This window comes from Anser cygnoides, chromosome 10, assembly GCF_040182565.1.
Source record: "Anser cygnoides isolate HZ-2024a breed goose chromosome 10, Taihu_goose_T2T_genome, whole genome shotgun sequence".
In the NCBI taxonomy this organism is placed as follows: Eukaryota; Metazoa; Chordata; class Aves; order Anseriformes; family Anatidae; genus Anser; species Anser cygnoides.
In genome coordinates, this window is record NC_089882.1 from 23,026,825 (window position 1) to 23,039,221 (window position 12,397).

Consider the following 12,397-nt stretch of genomic DNA (forward strand, 5'->3'; position numbering starts at 1 on the left):
GCATTTATAAGCAGAGTCTAAAACCTCAGCTCTCTGGGGAATGCTGCAGTCCTACCCAGGTGCCCCTGTGGCAAAAAGCATCTTATGAAATAGGCTTAAATCGACTTAAAAATACAGTTTTAATATCATTCAAGTATCCTTATGTCTTTCTCAAAATTCTTTATAAAATGTTTACTCTTCCCCTTTCAGCAAAGCAACGTTTACACTTAATATTAAGTCAACTAAATATTAAAGTTCCCCCTGTCCCTCCTGTGCAGCATTCAGACGGATAAAGGCAACCCACTTGCAGCTGCTATAATAAGTACTGCAGCAGCTTTAACAAGTCAGAATAAGAAAGGTGCATAAATCTTGCTACTGAGTTAGAGCATTTAGAAAGGTTTGGCTTTTAACCAACATGCTGGACTGATATGCTCCAAACGGCACTGCAAGCAAATAGTCAGAAAGTGAGGACAGAGATCTATGCAATTACATTTGGAAAATATGACCAAACACATCTGTAAACAACACCTCAATCCGTCTTCAGATTAGGCTGCAATTTCAGGTTTTCATACACCTTACTTACCTCCATTTGATTTATTTCACCATAAACGTACATCATGCTAGCTTCTATGCTAAACAATTAATCTGACCAAAACAAACCAACAAAACCAACTAAACAAACAAAACCCTTAAAATAAACACACTGCCAAACAAAATGGAAGTGGGGTGGTGGTAGACACAAAACAAACAAGGAAGTCATCTCAATCCCTAGAGCCAGTATGATTTTTCCAACAAACTGGAAGATGATCCAGAGACTCCACTAATTCAAAGAAAATTTGAACTTATCAAACTACTTTTTGGGGGGAGAAACTAGGATACTAGGGGCAGGTCCAAAACCTGAGGGATACCTGCACATCTAGGAAAAGATATTTTGAAAAGTCACTTTTGGAAATGTGGTTTACTTCTCACACTGACACAAAACGAGGAAGCAGCCAACATTAATTCAAACCTCTGCTAGCTTTCCGAGATTTTGCTACAGCATTTGCTTTTCTTTCGGTTTGGCTCTGACCTCACGCAGCTGTTCCCACTGTCCCATGGGGCTCTGCAGAGGTGTGTGTGCACAGGACACGCTCTGCAGCTAGGGCTGCTCTCACCCTGCATTGCTCCCAGCAGCCCACCGCCCTCCCCAGCCTCCCAGCACGCCCGGGCACCTTCTGCTAGGGACGGCAAACAAAGTGGGATATGTACGCTGAAGCTGGGAAACCATGAGGTCAAACCTGAAATTCTTACTTGGATAATTTTCTTTGGAGCTTCTGCTCAAGCAAAACCTATTAATTACAGGAGAATCAACGCAACGAGACTCTAGGTTCTCATTGTAAGCAAGCAGGGCGTAGAAAATTATTATAACAGCTTTTCCTAATAGTTTTTTTGGTTTGTTTTGGTGGGTTTTTTTGCATATTACTAGAAGAGCATCCAACACAGAAAGCAACTGCCTGGTGACTTCATCTACCTGCTGCCTGTGAAGCTGCTGTACAAAGGTCCCAGCAAAACAGCTGCTACTTGTGGAGTTGTCATTCGAGGCCCCAAACCAGAAAAGTTTCCACTGACACTTATCTTCATCAAGAGAACATGCTAGACTCAAATAGAAATAGATGGTTTCGAAACTGGTTTTCACTGAGACGTAGCGAAAACAGACAGACATCAGCTGGTTACTTCCCAGCAGCAGCCACAGGAAAGGCGGGCTCCTGGTGGCTCAGGGAGCGCCAGCCCCAGACAGGCACCCAGTGACTTCCTCTCGTCTGGGCAGAGCTGTGCCCTGCTGCCTCCACAGCCCTGACATCTAGCATGACTCAAAACACCAGGCTTCTAAAATAAGGCTTAAAGAGAAAAAAAAGAGCTGAATGGGAAGATGGGGGAAAGAAGAAGCAGTATATGCAAGCAAACTGAAGTGAAGACAAAAATATAGGAAAGAACCTCCTGTTTTTTTTTTTTCTTTCTTACACAGATTCTTGATAAAAAACAATGTTTTGAAAGGACAGAACAAGGAAGAAAGGGTCTGATATGGAATGGGATGTAAACCTTGTAACCCATGAGTGATCAGTGAGCGTTAAGCCTGATAAGCGGTGTTTTAGAACTATGGGATACACAAGCTCCCAAGGCACTTGTGTCTACAAAAGGGATAACATCCGTAACTATGAAGTCCTTTTTCTTTAACGGTAGTGCACTTTCAGTCCTGTAAGTAAAACATCCCTAACATTCAGCATTAAAGGCCTCAATAAAACAGGGAAAAAAAAGTTCAGACCTTGTGTTTTAAAGTGAAGCGTCAAAATCTCTGCCATCTTAGGCTGCCCAACTTTAGAAGTAAAGCTTACCAAAGCTACTGACACACACTAGTCCCTCTGTACATTTAAAAACAAGGCAAAATTCAACCAAAACAACCTCCAGTCTGGAAAGGACTTGAATTAAAAATAGCATGAAAATCAGTAAGCACAAAAATCTATCCTTATGAATAGACAGAATTGAAACATTTTTCATTGAAAAACAAGTAATGATTTTATGAAGGTCTCCTTTTTCAGTGGAGGATGGATGTTCCCTTAAGGAGGAGGAAGGTGAAATTTGGGATGAACAAACCATGGTAACCACAACAGGATCATTTACGATAAAGAGAACTCAGATATTCAACTATTGTTTAAACCCTGTCACATCGTATTTGAAAATTCTCTCCAGTCTTACTTTGCTATGCCTGTGGCAATGGAGAATTATCAGTTCGAGCAAATATTTCCAACAGATTATGCTTCCATTACTCGATTTCTACTCACCATCTTTCTGATTGCTGCATTTGAATGGTTTGCTGCTGTAGATATGAGCTCCAGTGATTCTGTGAAAAAAAAAAAGTAGCAAGTTATACCTTCTCCAGACTGCATCTGTTAATAGCACTTTTTTTTTTTCATCTTCCTGCTTAGCATTTTCCCTGCAAAATTGCAAAAGGACTACATTTTGTCCTTCCATAAATTAAAAGGAAGGCTTATAAGTAGCTACATACATAATCACTTCTGCATTTTCAGCTGGTCCACGTGCATCTAATTATTTGATCTTTCTTTCCTGGAAGCACATGTGTGACAAAAGATTTACCTTCTAGGAATCAGTCTAGCTCTTAAAGTTAATGGTAGTCACACTTAAGTCTTCTGAAGCATATTTTAAGAATGTCTTCCTAAAAACAGAGCCTAACCTGCCTTCCTAGGAAGCACATATATTTAAGACCATTCATATTTTCCTCCTCCAGCTATTCCATGGATGTCCTCCTGTATTTGTCTTTGGGCATACAATGGATTAAATAAAAATTCCAGATGTTCTACCATTAGCAGCTTCAATACCTTGTCACTGTTTACTCGCTAAAGCTGTCTTCATTCCCAGAGCTGACCTATCAACTCTTTTCTTCTCTACTCCACAAGCATCCTGAACCCCTTTGTACTAAGCTGGCCAATCATTTGATTAATTCAATTCTCCATTACTACCATAACCCTAGTTGAAAGTATCTGAACACGTGAAGGAAAAAATTCTCCAAGATTTTACTGTGTTCATTAGACAGAGAGAAGTTTACATGTACTTTCAGCATCTTTCCTGTCCGGAGATTCTTCTGGAAGTTTCTTTAAATAGTCCTTCAGAAGAAGTTCATAACGGGGAATCCTTTGCACAGGTTCAAGCATGTGATGCTGCAACGTAAGGTTTCCACACACCTCCTGTTTCTGTAACGGAGAGAAAACAACCATAGAAGGCTTTGGTTTTGGTCCCATTTTTGCTGTTAAACAGCAAGGGAAAATGGCCATTCATGTATAGTTAGAGAAGCACATGAAAATTTCCCAAGCTATCAGAGCTGACAAGTGTGAACCTTTGTTCCTTATCTCTGACATTTTCTGCAGATATACAACAGTATCTTACATTTTGTGATTCTTCACATGATCAAAAAAGCTCTAGGTAGCATTCCCCCTACCCACCAGATTAAATAAAATCAGAAACCCCACAGGGATACACTGTTTGCTAGAACTTACTGTACAAGCAGCAGATATACTGCTCACCTTTGAAGTAGCTACCTCAAATTCTCTCATTTTACTTGACCAAGAAAGGGGGTTGGTTTGAGACTGATTACATTAAATGTTACCCAATAATTACTCAATTACTCTGCTTGAAATGGTACTGAGTGTTGCAGTATGCTTATTGTCACAGAAGCCCTAGGAAGTAAAGCAATGTTTCTATTTATAAGGATGGGGAGGAGAAATGAGAAACACAGCAAAAATAACTAACTTGTTTTAAAGCAGACAGGAAGTTTGTGAGTGATACAACCTCATTCCTGAATCCCTCATCAGCATCTTAACCCCAAATACATACACACGCAATCGTCTCCACTGCATTATTTTTAAGTCAGCTTACTGAAGCCACATCTTGGTCTGTTCCACTGTAAGCAACCCCTCATCTACCACGCTAATCTCAGTATTCTTTTCTCGGAGGAAGGTGCTTGTTTCAGGTATTTGTAGTCTTCCACATAACTATCACAGCCCAAGACACGCTGCTGACTTGCCCGATTCTTGAAGCAAAGCCTGGAGATAACAAGATGACTGTCTGATAGAAAAATATCAACCATCCTTCCAGAAAGATGTAAATGGGCTTTAAAAACATATCTTGCCACTGTGTAGTGGAGTGAACAGCATTTCTGTTTAGAGGAGATTAAGTGAATTTATCTCTCAGAGTTTTATAGCACAATGTTTCCCAGAAAATACAACTGGGATGGAAAGAATCGGAGATTCCAGGAAGCACTGAGACACAGAACTGCACTACTGCATATTAGCCCTTGGTTTATATTCCTAAATCCACTTACTATAATAATCTCTATTGTCTTTTCATTACTGTAATATGATGAACCCTAACACTGAATAATAATAGGGAAGAAAAGGAAGAAGTCCATTCCAGGCTCATGTCAGTTGGACTAATACATCAAGTGGATCCTCTGTAAAAGTCAACAATCACAAAACAAACCAATCCAAACAGGAGAACTTTCACGTTACGTGATTTCCAAAACTTTACAGAGTTCACATTACAATTCAGATGACTTTACTAGAGGAAAGATAAATGTTTTTCTGTGTTTAATTAATTCACATGAGAATCTGAAACATAAATATATATTAAAAGAGCACTTTTCTGATGGTGTAACTAGAGAACTTACAAAAAAAAACTGCTAATAAACTTACCAGCTATCAAGTTTTTGCACTGGTAGGTGGATGAGAAGTAAACAGAAAGTAAGTTTATCTTCAAGGGCAGCTAAAGTAAACTTGACAAGTCACAGTCATTCACTTCCAAGTCCTATGGGATGTCTGGTTTTATTTTCTCTAAGTTAGCATAATTAATAAGTGTTAATGCCTTAGCCTATATAACTACTCCATTAACAGCTTGGGTAGACAGTGTATTCCTGCAGGATCACAACAGGCTGCAACTGGTATTTTGAAAAGTAAAGCTGAAGGTCAGGAGAGGAGCCACACGAATGTAGTCCTGGATACCCTGCCAGCAGTCAGGACTGTATGAACCCTGCAGCAGTGGTCCTGTGCCAGGGGCAGACAGAAAAACCTATAGCAGCTCCACTGAAATCTAAATGCAATTGTTTAATTATTTGCATGTAAGAATAATACAAGCAGAACACCAGGCTAAAGTTTAGTTTATGCCCACCCACACCTTCTAACAGACTGCAAATGTCTGCTCTGGTTCTATAAACACAGGCTACAGAAGTTCCCAGAGTAGTGGGGACAGAGGGGAGAAAAAGGACAACTTTTGCCTGTAAAAGTACCTGTAGTTTTTGATAGCACAGAGATAGGTTGGATGACTAGACTGAGTGCTTTGGGTCAAGTCTTTGCTGGATGCACCGCGGTCATGACAGAAGCAGAAGGTGCTGTGATGCTGCTGCTAGAATAATCTACAGTGAAATCCTGTCATCAGTATGCTTCAGAATTGCAACCCCTACAAGCACTGCCTGTGCTAACACTACCTGCCACAACTCTGCTTGAGAAATATGCATGGGCTTGGCCAGCTGCCGACGTGTTTCACAGCCTGACAGCTAACACGAATCATTTGTGTTGGCAGTCTGGTGGCGAGCGGTGTAGAGACAGAAGAATTTTGGGGAGGGCAGATCTCTGTGCTGCAGGAAGAACGGTTACAAACCGAATTACACTTCAGAAAGGCACGGCAGCAGTTTGATGCGGAACTGAAGACAGCAAAATGCCCATGTGCACAGGAAGCAGGAATTCTTACAGTGCTTGCTATAGAAGAGGCCCGATTCCCTGTGGAGCCCAGCTGTGCCTCTATGTCCCTTCTTGGCGTGGGTCAGGGCACGCTGAGTGTGCTGGGAACCCAGCTAAGTCGTCACAGGCAGGCGACACAGCTGAGCAGGGGCAACAGGGAGGCGAGCAGGGGCCGGGAGCCCCTCGCAGGGAAGCAGGAGCCCCTGGGGGCCCAGCGCTGCCGGGTCTCAAATTCCAGCCAGCAGACACACTTAGCTGCGCAGAGCCTCTGCGAGAGCAGGCTGGATTTAGACAGAAAAAGGTTAAGAAAAGGCCACGTACAGTGAGAGTCTGGTAGAAGAAGAACTTTCCCAGTTCCTGCTGCCTTCCCTCTGCTCCTCCAAGACACAGCTTCTGTCTGAGTCAGCCGGCAGCCCTGACCCTCCGCACAGGGCCTCTCCTCTCCCAGCTTGCCGCGGGGATTACTTGATTCCTGACAGCTGGCCAGCCGACAAGCTCCCATTTAGGGCACAGCTGCGCTCCCGGCTCAGCTTAACCCTCTCCCTGCTGCCTTCGCCTCCCCCAGAGGCCGGTGTGCACTTTCCCAGCACCTGCGGAGGGATGCCTGCAGCCTGCTGCATCCTCCTGCAGCTGGCCCAGGGTCCAAAGGGGACAGAGGTTTTACAGACACACCAGCGTAAGCAGAGCTCTTCCCCCTCCCCACACAGCTTTTATATAGTGAGAATGAACGTGTGAAAGTCCACGCTAAGCATCCCCCAGCAGAGCTGTGGTCCTCCAGTGCTGCAAGCCCCTTCACAAGCCTCAGAAACAGCAGAGCAAGAGCTGATGGAAACCCAAACAGCTTCTTGCGCCAGGTGCTGCTGGTGACATGCCCAAAGTCAAACACCAGGCTCAGAAAGGAAATGAACTTGCTAAAAAGCGACACTTCAACTTAGTAAGAAGGAAACAAAATTAAGAAGAGTTTACAAATGGATATGTTGAGTATCAGAGCAAGAGGGTGCCCTACACTAAGGAGCACACAAGGTAGGGAGGCTCACTGGGGAAAGGCAACAGTGCCCCAGCAGAACTGTGCCATAAGCATCGATATTTCTTCCCTCTGCTATATAAATATCAACAGAAAACACAATGTACAACAAAGCTATCCATATCTCTCCCCCAAGAAGAGAACTCATCCCATTCTCCTAATTTCAAAACATAAAAAGTGAACACATTAAGGATTTCTGAGTAAGCTGAACGTAGTCAGGATTGCCATGCAAACAGCTCAGTTTCATCCCGTAACTTCCAATTCTCCTCTTAAATACATGAATGGGAGAAAAGCTACCTATGTGAAAAATCTGTGTTGCACAGCAAGAAAAGAAAGGACTGTCAATAAAACCTTCTTCCTTAATTCTAGAGCAATATTATCTTGTACCAAAACAAACATGTTGTGTGCTGGAAATAAAATAAATTTAAATGAGGATCTCAAGGCCATATTAAGCCAATTAACAACATACCTGTATATTTTGAACAACATCTTTGAAAGGAGATGACCTCTGCATACACGTGTTCACCATGTCCATTGCCCTGTCAAAGTTCTTTACATACTCTCCATACATCTTCAGAAAAGGAGCCAGCTTCTGTAGGATATCTCCCAGCCGTGGGTTCACATTCCTGATGGAAAGAGAAGGGTAAGTACAGAAATCTGTGGAGATCAATACTATTTTAAGAGTAAACAAAATTATCACACTTTCACAATTGTCTCCCACAATTACACATGCATGCTGTTGAGATCCTTTAGGTTAAGTTTAAAGCAATCTATTTGGTACCCTAGATGAAAACTTAAACATTAATCTAGATGTGCTAAGGATGATGTTTCTGTTCCCACTGTCACTCTGACGTGAAGCTCAGATCCAAACTGACTACACATTATTAAAGAAACATCCAACTCTCTGTCCAGAAAAAAACACTGTGGGACACGTTCTACTTTTTGCAGAGGTAGCTGTACATCTTTGTCTCTTCCAAATTCAGAGGCAGGCACAGCCAGCCAGGCTGTGGACAATGCCAGAGTTGCCCCACGGCTCTTCACCTGGCAGGGGCATCCCTCCCACGGCACCGAGCCCGAGAGGCTCTCGTGGGAGGCCTCAGGTGACCCCAGCTGGGTCTGTTCCCTCTGGGCCACTTGGCAGCAGCACTCCTACAGGAGCTAGATGTGTAAATGACGAGAGCTGCACGTCTAATTTTCTCACGTTTCAGTCCCGTTAACAGTGTCAGTCTAAGATTTCTTTCCATTTTCCCCAGCTTTTCTCTCACACTGAACTCCTGCCTTACAGTCTGTTTACACGAGATCCCTTCAGCCATGCAAAAAGTTCATGCCCTCGTCTGACTTCCAGTCTCTCCAGTTTTCCTTCCCTTTTATTACAGCTGTTCCTGTAGACATATGTCAGGTGCAAAGGTGCTGGGTCGTTTTTTATTGCTTCTGGACATTGCTGACCTATGTGAAGAAGATTGGACCCTCCCAAGGGAAATGAGAGCTCTGATCTCACCTTCATCACTCAGGGCAGTTGGAAAGGTTAACTCTGTTGACTTTAACATGAAATAAGGTGCAGCATCAGCACCATCAGGACTTTACACTGCAGCACACTCTTTGCAGCCAGTGCATCCTCCCAAGTGGGTTCCTACATCTGCCCTACAATTAACCTTTCTGCCTAGCACTGCATTTCAGCCTCATTTACAACTTAGCACAGCTTCCAAATTTTAATTGGTATATGACCATTAGTACTCATTGAAATAAAAATACTATTTTCTTAAAGAACTTAATAAATATTGTTGGTTACACTGTACATATATCTCATAGAACAGAAGACAAACAAATGCTTGGGTAAAAACTTGTTCAGTGTTGTGGTGCAAAACAGCAAAAGAAATGAGTGCACTACAGACATAAACTGATTTATAGACAGAAAGTCTTCTATCTTATCTGTCTAGATTTTCCTTTGATTGGCTGCTATAATGCTAATTTTGTAACATGAAATTTTATAGAACCATAACAAAATGAATTTAAATATAAAATTGATGTGTCTCATGAAGTCTCCAACACTGTAAAGTCTAGACTGTGACACAATGATGCATTTTCCTTCTTTGGATGGAAAACTTTTTTTAAATACTTCATCCACGGGGCCAAAATAAGCAGTTTGTTTCTTTCCCAGTACTACAGTTTCATAGTACTATGAAACTAGAATAGTGGAAGTACACTAAGAAAAACAGCTCCAGTCGTACTTTGGACCGAAAAAAAAATCTCACAAAGTACTCTAGAAATGTTGAGTGCTCAGGTCTATTCCTATATTCAGGAAGATTACAGGAGAGAGAGAGAGGCTTAAGAGACTCCATGGCAATGTATTAAATGACATCTGAACTACTGCATTAAACCATTAAGAACTCTGGAATATGATTAGGCTTTAGGGTCACTATAGTTTCTTGAAAACATACTTTAAAAACAACTGGAATGACAGTTACCCACCATTCTTGTGTAATTCTTGTTTTGAGCTCAGGAAGAAGAAATTGTCCGTGGAAACAATAGATAGAAGAAATATTTGAAAAGATGCCTGTTATCACTTCAGATGAAATACCTGCTTCTGACAACTTAGTGCAAAAAACCTGTGTAAGACAAGAGAGTACCAACTTTAGTTTAAAAAAATCCTACACACCCTGGCATACAGTTGCAGCGTTACAAAGCTGACTGCCTCAGAACAAACCTACAGTTTTTGACTCCAGGTACTCAGTCCTTGGGGATCACAGCACCGAGTATTTTCAGGGGGTTTACAAACATAAACCCATTGTCAAATGGGGTTAGAGTTATGGTTATGGGCTTACTCCTCCATTAGAAAAGTCTGAGGGGTTTGTAAGTCAAAACAGATTAAAACTACCGAGAAGATGAGAGCTGGTGTACTTGGGAGCTAAGTGGCAAAGAACAACCAGTCCCCAAAGAGCTCTTACTGCCTTTTACATCAAGCAAAATAAAACATGTTTGTTTTGTTTCTCTGCAGGAAAAACTACACTGAACAAAAGTGAAAGACACTCCCTAGTTTTTTAGGGTCTTGAAACAGTCTTTGCTCATCCGAAGCAAACATGGGAAAGTTTTCCACAGAGGTCCTAGTGCTGGAGGCCAGAGGGCTCTTTGGACGTTACAGCTTCTAACAATATTTCTACCAAGGTGCCAATTACTTTCTTTCTTTCTTAACAATGTTACTCATCCTCATTTTTACTTCTTTCCTGAATATTCATGAATTTTTTTCTTTATATAATACATAACATAGACATTATAGAAATAAATATAGACATGTCTGAACCGTGTGGACTCACCAAAACATTTTATGTGGGAAGAAGTTTGGATTCATCATCCTAGTTTTACTTTATCCTCATGTGTAAACATGACAGAAAACAATTACGAATCACAATGGGGAAAAACAAAAATCACTCTGGCTGACCCTTGTTGCCTGATTTTAGTACAAATCCAGTCTATTGTCCTCTGCAGAGCAGTCATAGATTTCATCATTTTTGGTGCCTTGAGTGTCCCTATAATTTCTTCTCCACATATGCTCAGAGAGGAATCAAATGCTTATAATATCTGTATCATGGGCTACTGCTTTCCCATTCCTCTTTTTCTAACCCTCGGGCTCCACCTCTGAGAACCAATGGCCAAAAGCTCACCTCCGGGCCCCACAGCATGTACCCTGGCAAGCCAACTCCATCTCCCACCACCAAGTCATGTTTTCACACCATCCAGCTTTAGGTCAGAGGCTGAACTGAAGACAAAGCATAGTTCATTCAAAATTGAGTTACCTGGTCCAACAGATGGAGCCTTTTCACATATGCTTCTTCTGTATGGAGCAGTTCATTTGCAATGTTGAATAGCTTTTGGGGCTCTGTACACTGAAAAAAAAAAAAGTTACAAATAAGACAATCCATCTCCTCCTACGAACCTAACTTTCACCAACTGTTCCCCTTTCCATTTTCTCAGCGGGCCAAATTCCCTGCCAGTACAGAAGCCTGAAGTGAATGGGGTTAATACATTTCAGAATCCGCTCCGCATTTCTCACCGAAGGATCAGTTTGCTCTAGAGACATTTTTAAAGCAATTTTCTGAAAGTGCAATTAGGAACATATTTAACAGCTGGTCAGGATATCATTTTAATTCTTTATGGTTTTCTATAAAGAACCAGAAATACCATCCAAATTTGGAGATACAGCTTATCTATTTGATAACTAAGACACCAGATTATAAATCAACAGGGCTCCATTTTTAATTCAGGTCCTGTGACTAAAAAATCATAGAAATTAGAAAAGAGCCCTGTTTGGCCGGAGATTTCACTCCCCGGTCAGCGCAGCATTACTCTCTGTGGAATATCTCTAACAGCTTTGTGCAGCTTTAAACACCCACCAATTTCCTGGAAAGAATTCCAGCAACATAACCAAAATCACCCAGCAAAGTCTTTCATTATGCCCGTTATAAAAATAAAATAAGGAAGGACTAATTCAAAAGCCTGGAGTTCTAAACTAGTAACGAAGCATCACCTTTATTCACAGATTAGCCAAAAGCTACACAGGCTCCATAGGTTCTCAGCTTTCTAAGGGCTTAAAAGTACGTGAATTGGTATGACACAGACCGCAGCTTTCTGACAAACTCTAGATACCTTTAAGGGTCTAGACTTCAAACTCTGTGCTTATATTATAATCAAAGTGAAAGTAGGTTCCAAAACTCAGGGCTGGTTGGTTTGTGTTCAGGAATGCAAACATTGGAAAGTGGCAGCAAGGTCAAGCAAGTGTAGGGGAATTTTAATGGACTGAAGCTGGAAAAAAAAAAAAGAAAAAAAAGAAAAAAAGACTGTGATGGAGGCTAGAGAGATGTATAAACGGTTAATGGAACAGAGAGCATGAGCTTGCTGCAATTATTCACCATTTCTTCCACAGGAAAACTAAAGTGCATCAAAGAAAGTGACCGAGGTGTTGCTTCAGACCAAGAGCTGCCTCCCTGAGCAGCGCACCAGGAGCCCTTCAGCACACAACACAGCAGCTGGTAAAGGTTCACCCAGGCTCGTGCAAGGACAGGACACATCCAGGGAGTAAGAGTCCAGCTGAAGGCAATCAAGAACAAAGCACTGC

General features: G+C 41.8%; 1 protein-coding gene across 7 annotated transcripts in view; it reads right to left on the minus strand.

Annotated features, from left to right (window-relative positions):
- Positions 1-12,397, minus strand: part of FGD3 (FYVE, RhoGEF and PH domain containing 3) — a 115,468-nt gene that overhangs the window by 28,578 nt on the left and 74,493 nt on the right. For all 7 annotated transcript variants that reach the window (XM_048061399.2, XM_048061397.2, XM_067003250.1 and 4 more), the window contains 5 exons: positions 11,079-11,168; positions 9,757-9,893; positions 7,757-7,913; positions 3,587-3,725; positions 2,799-2,857 (listed from right to left, as the gene is read on the minus strand). In XM_048061399.2, coding sequence (XP_047917356.1) covers positions 2,799-2,857; positions 3,587-3,725; positions 7,757-7,913; positions 9,757-9,893; positions 11,079-11,168 — 582 coding nt within the window. The remainder of the gene's footprint in view (positions 1-2,798; positions 2,858-3,586; positions 3,726-7,756; positions 7,914-9,756; positions 9,894-11,078; positions 11,169-12,397) is intronic.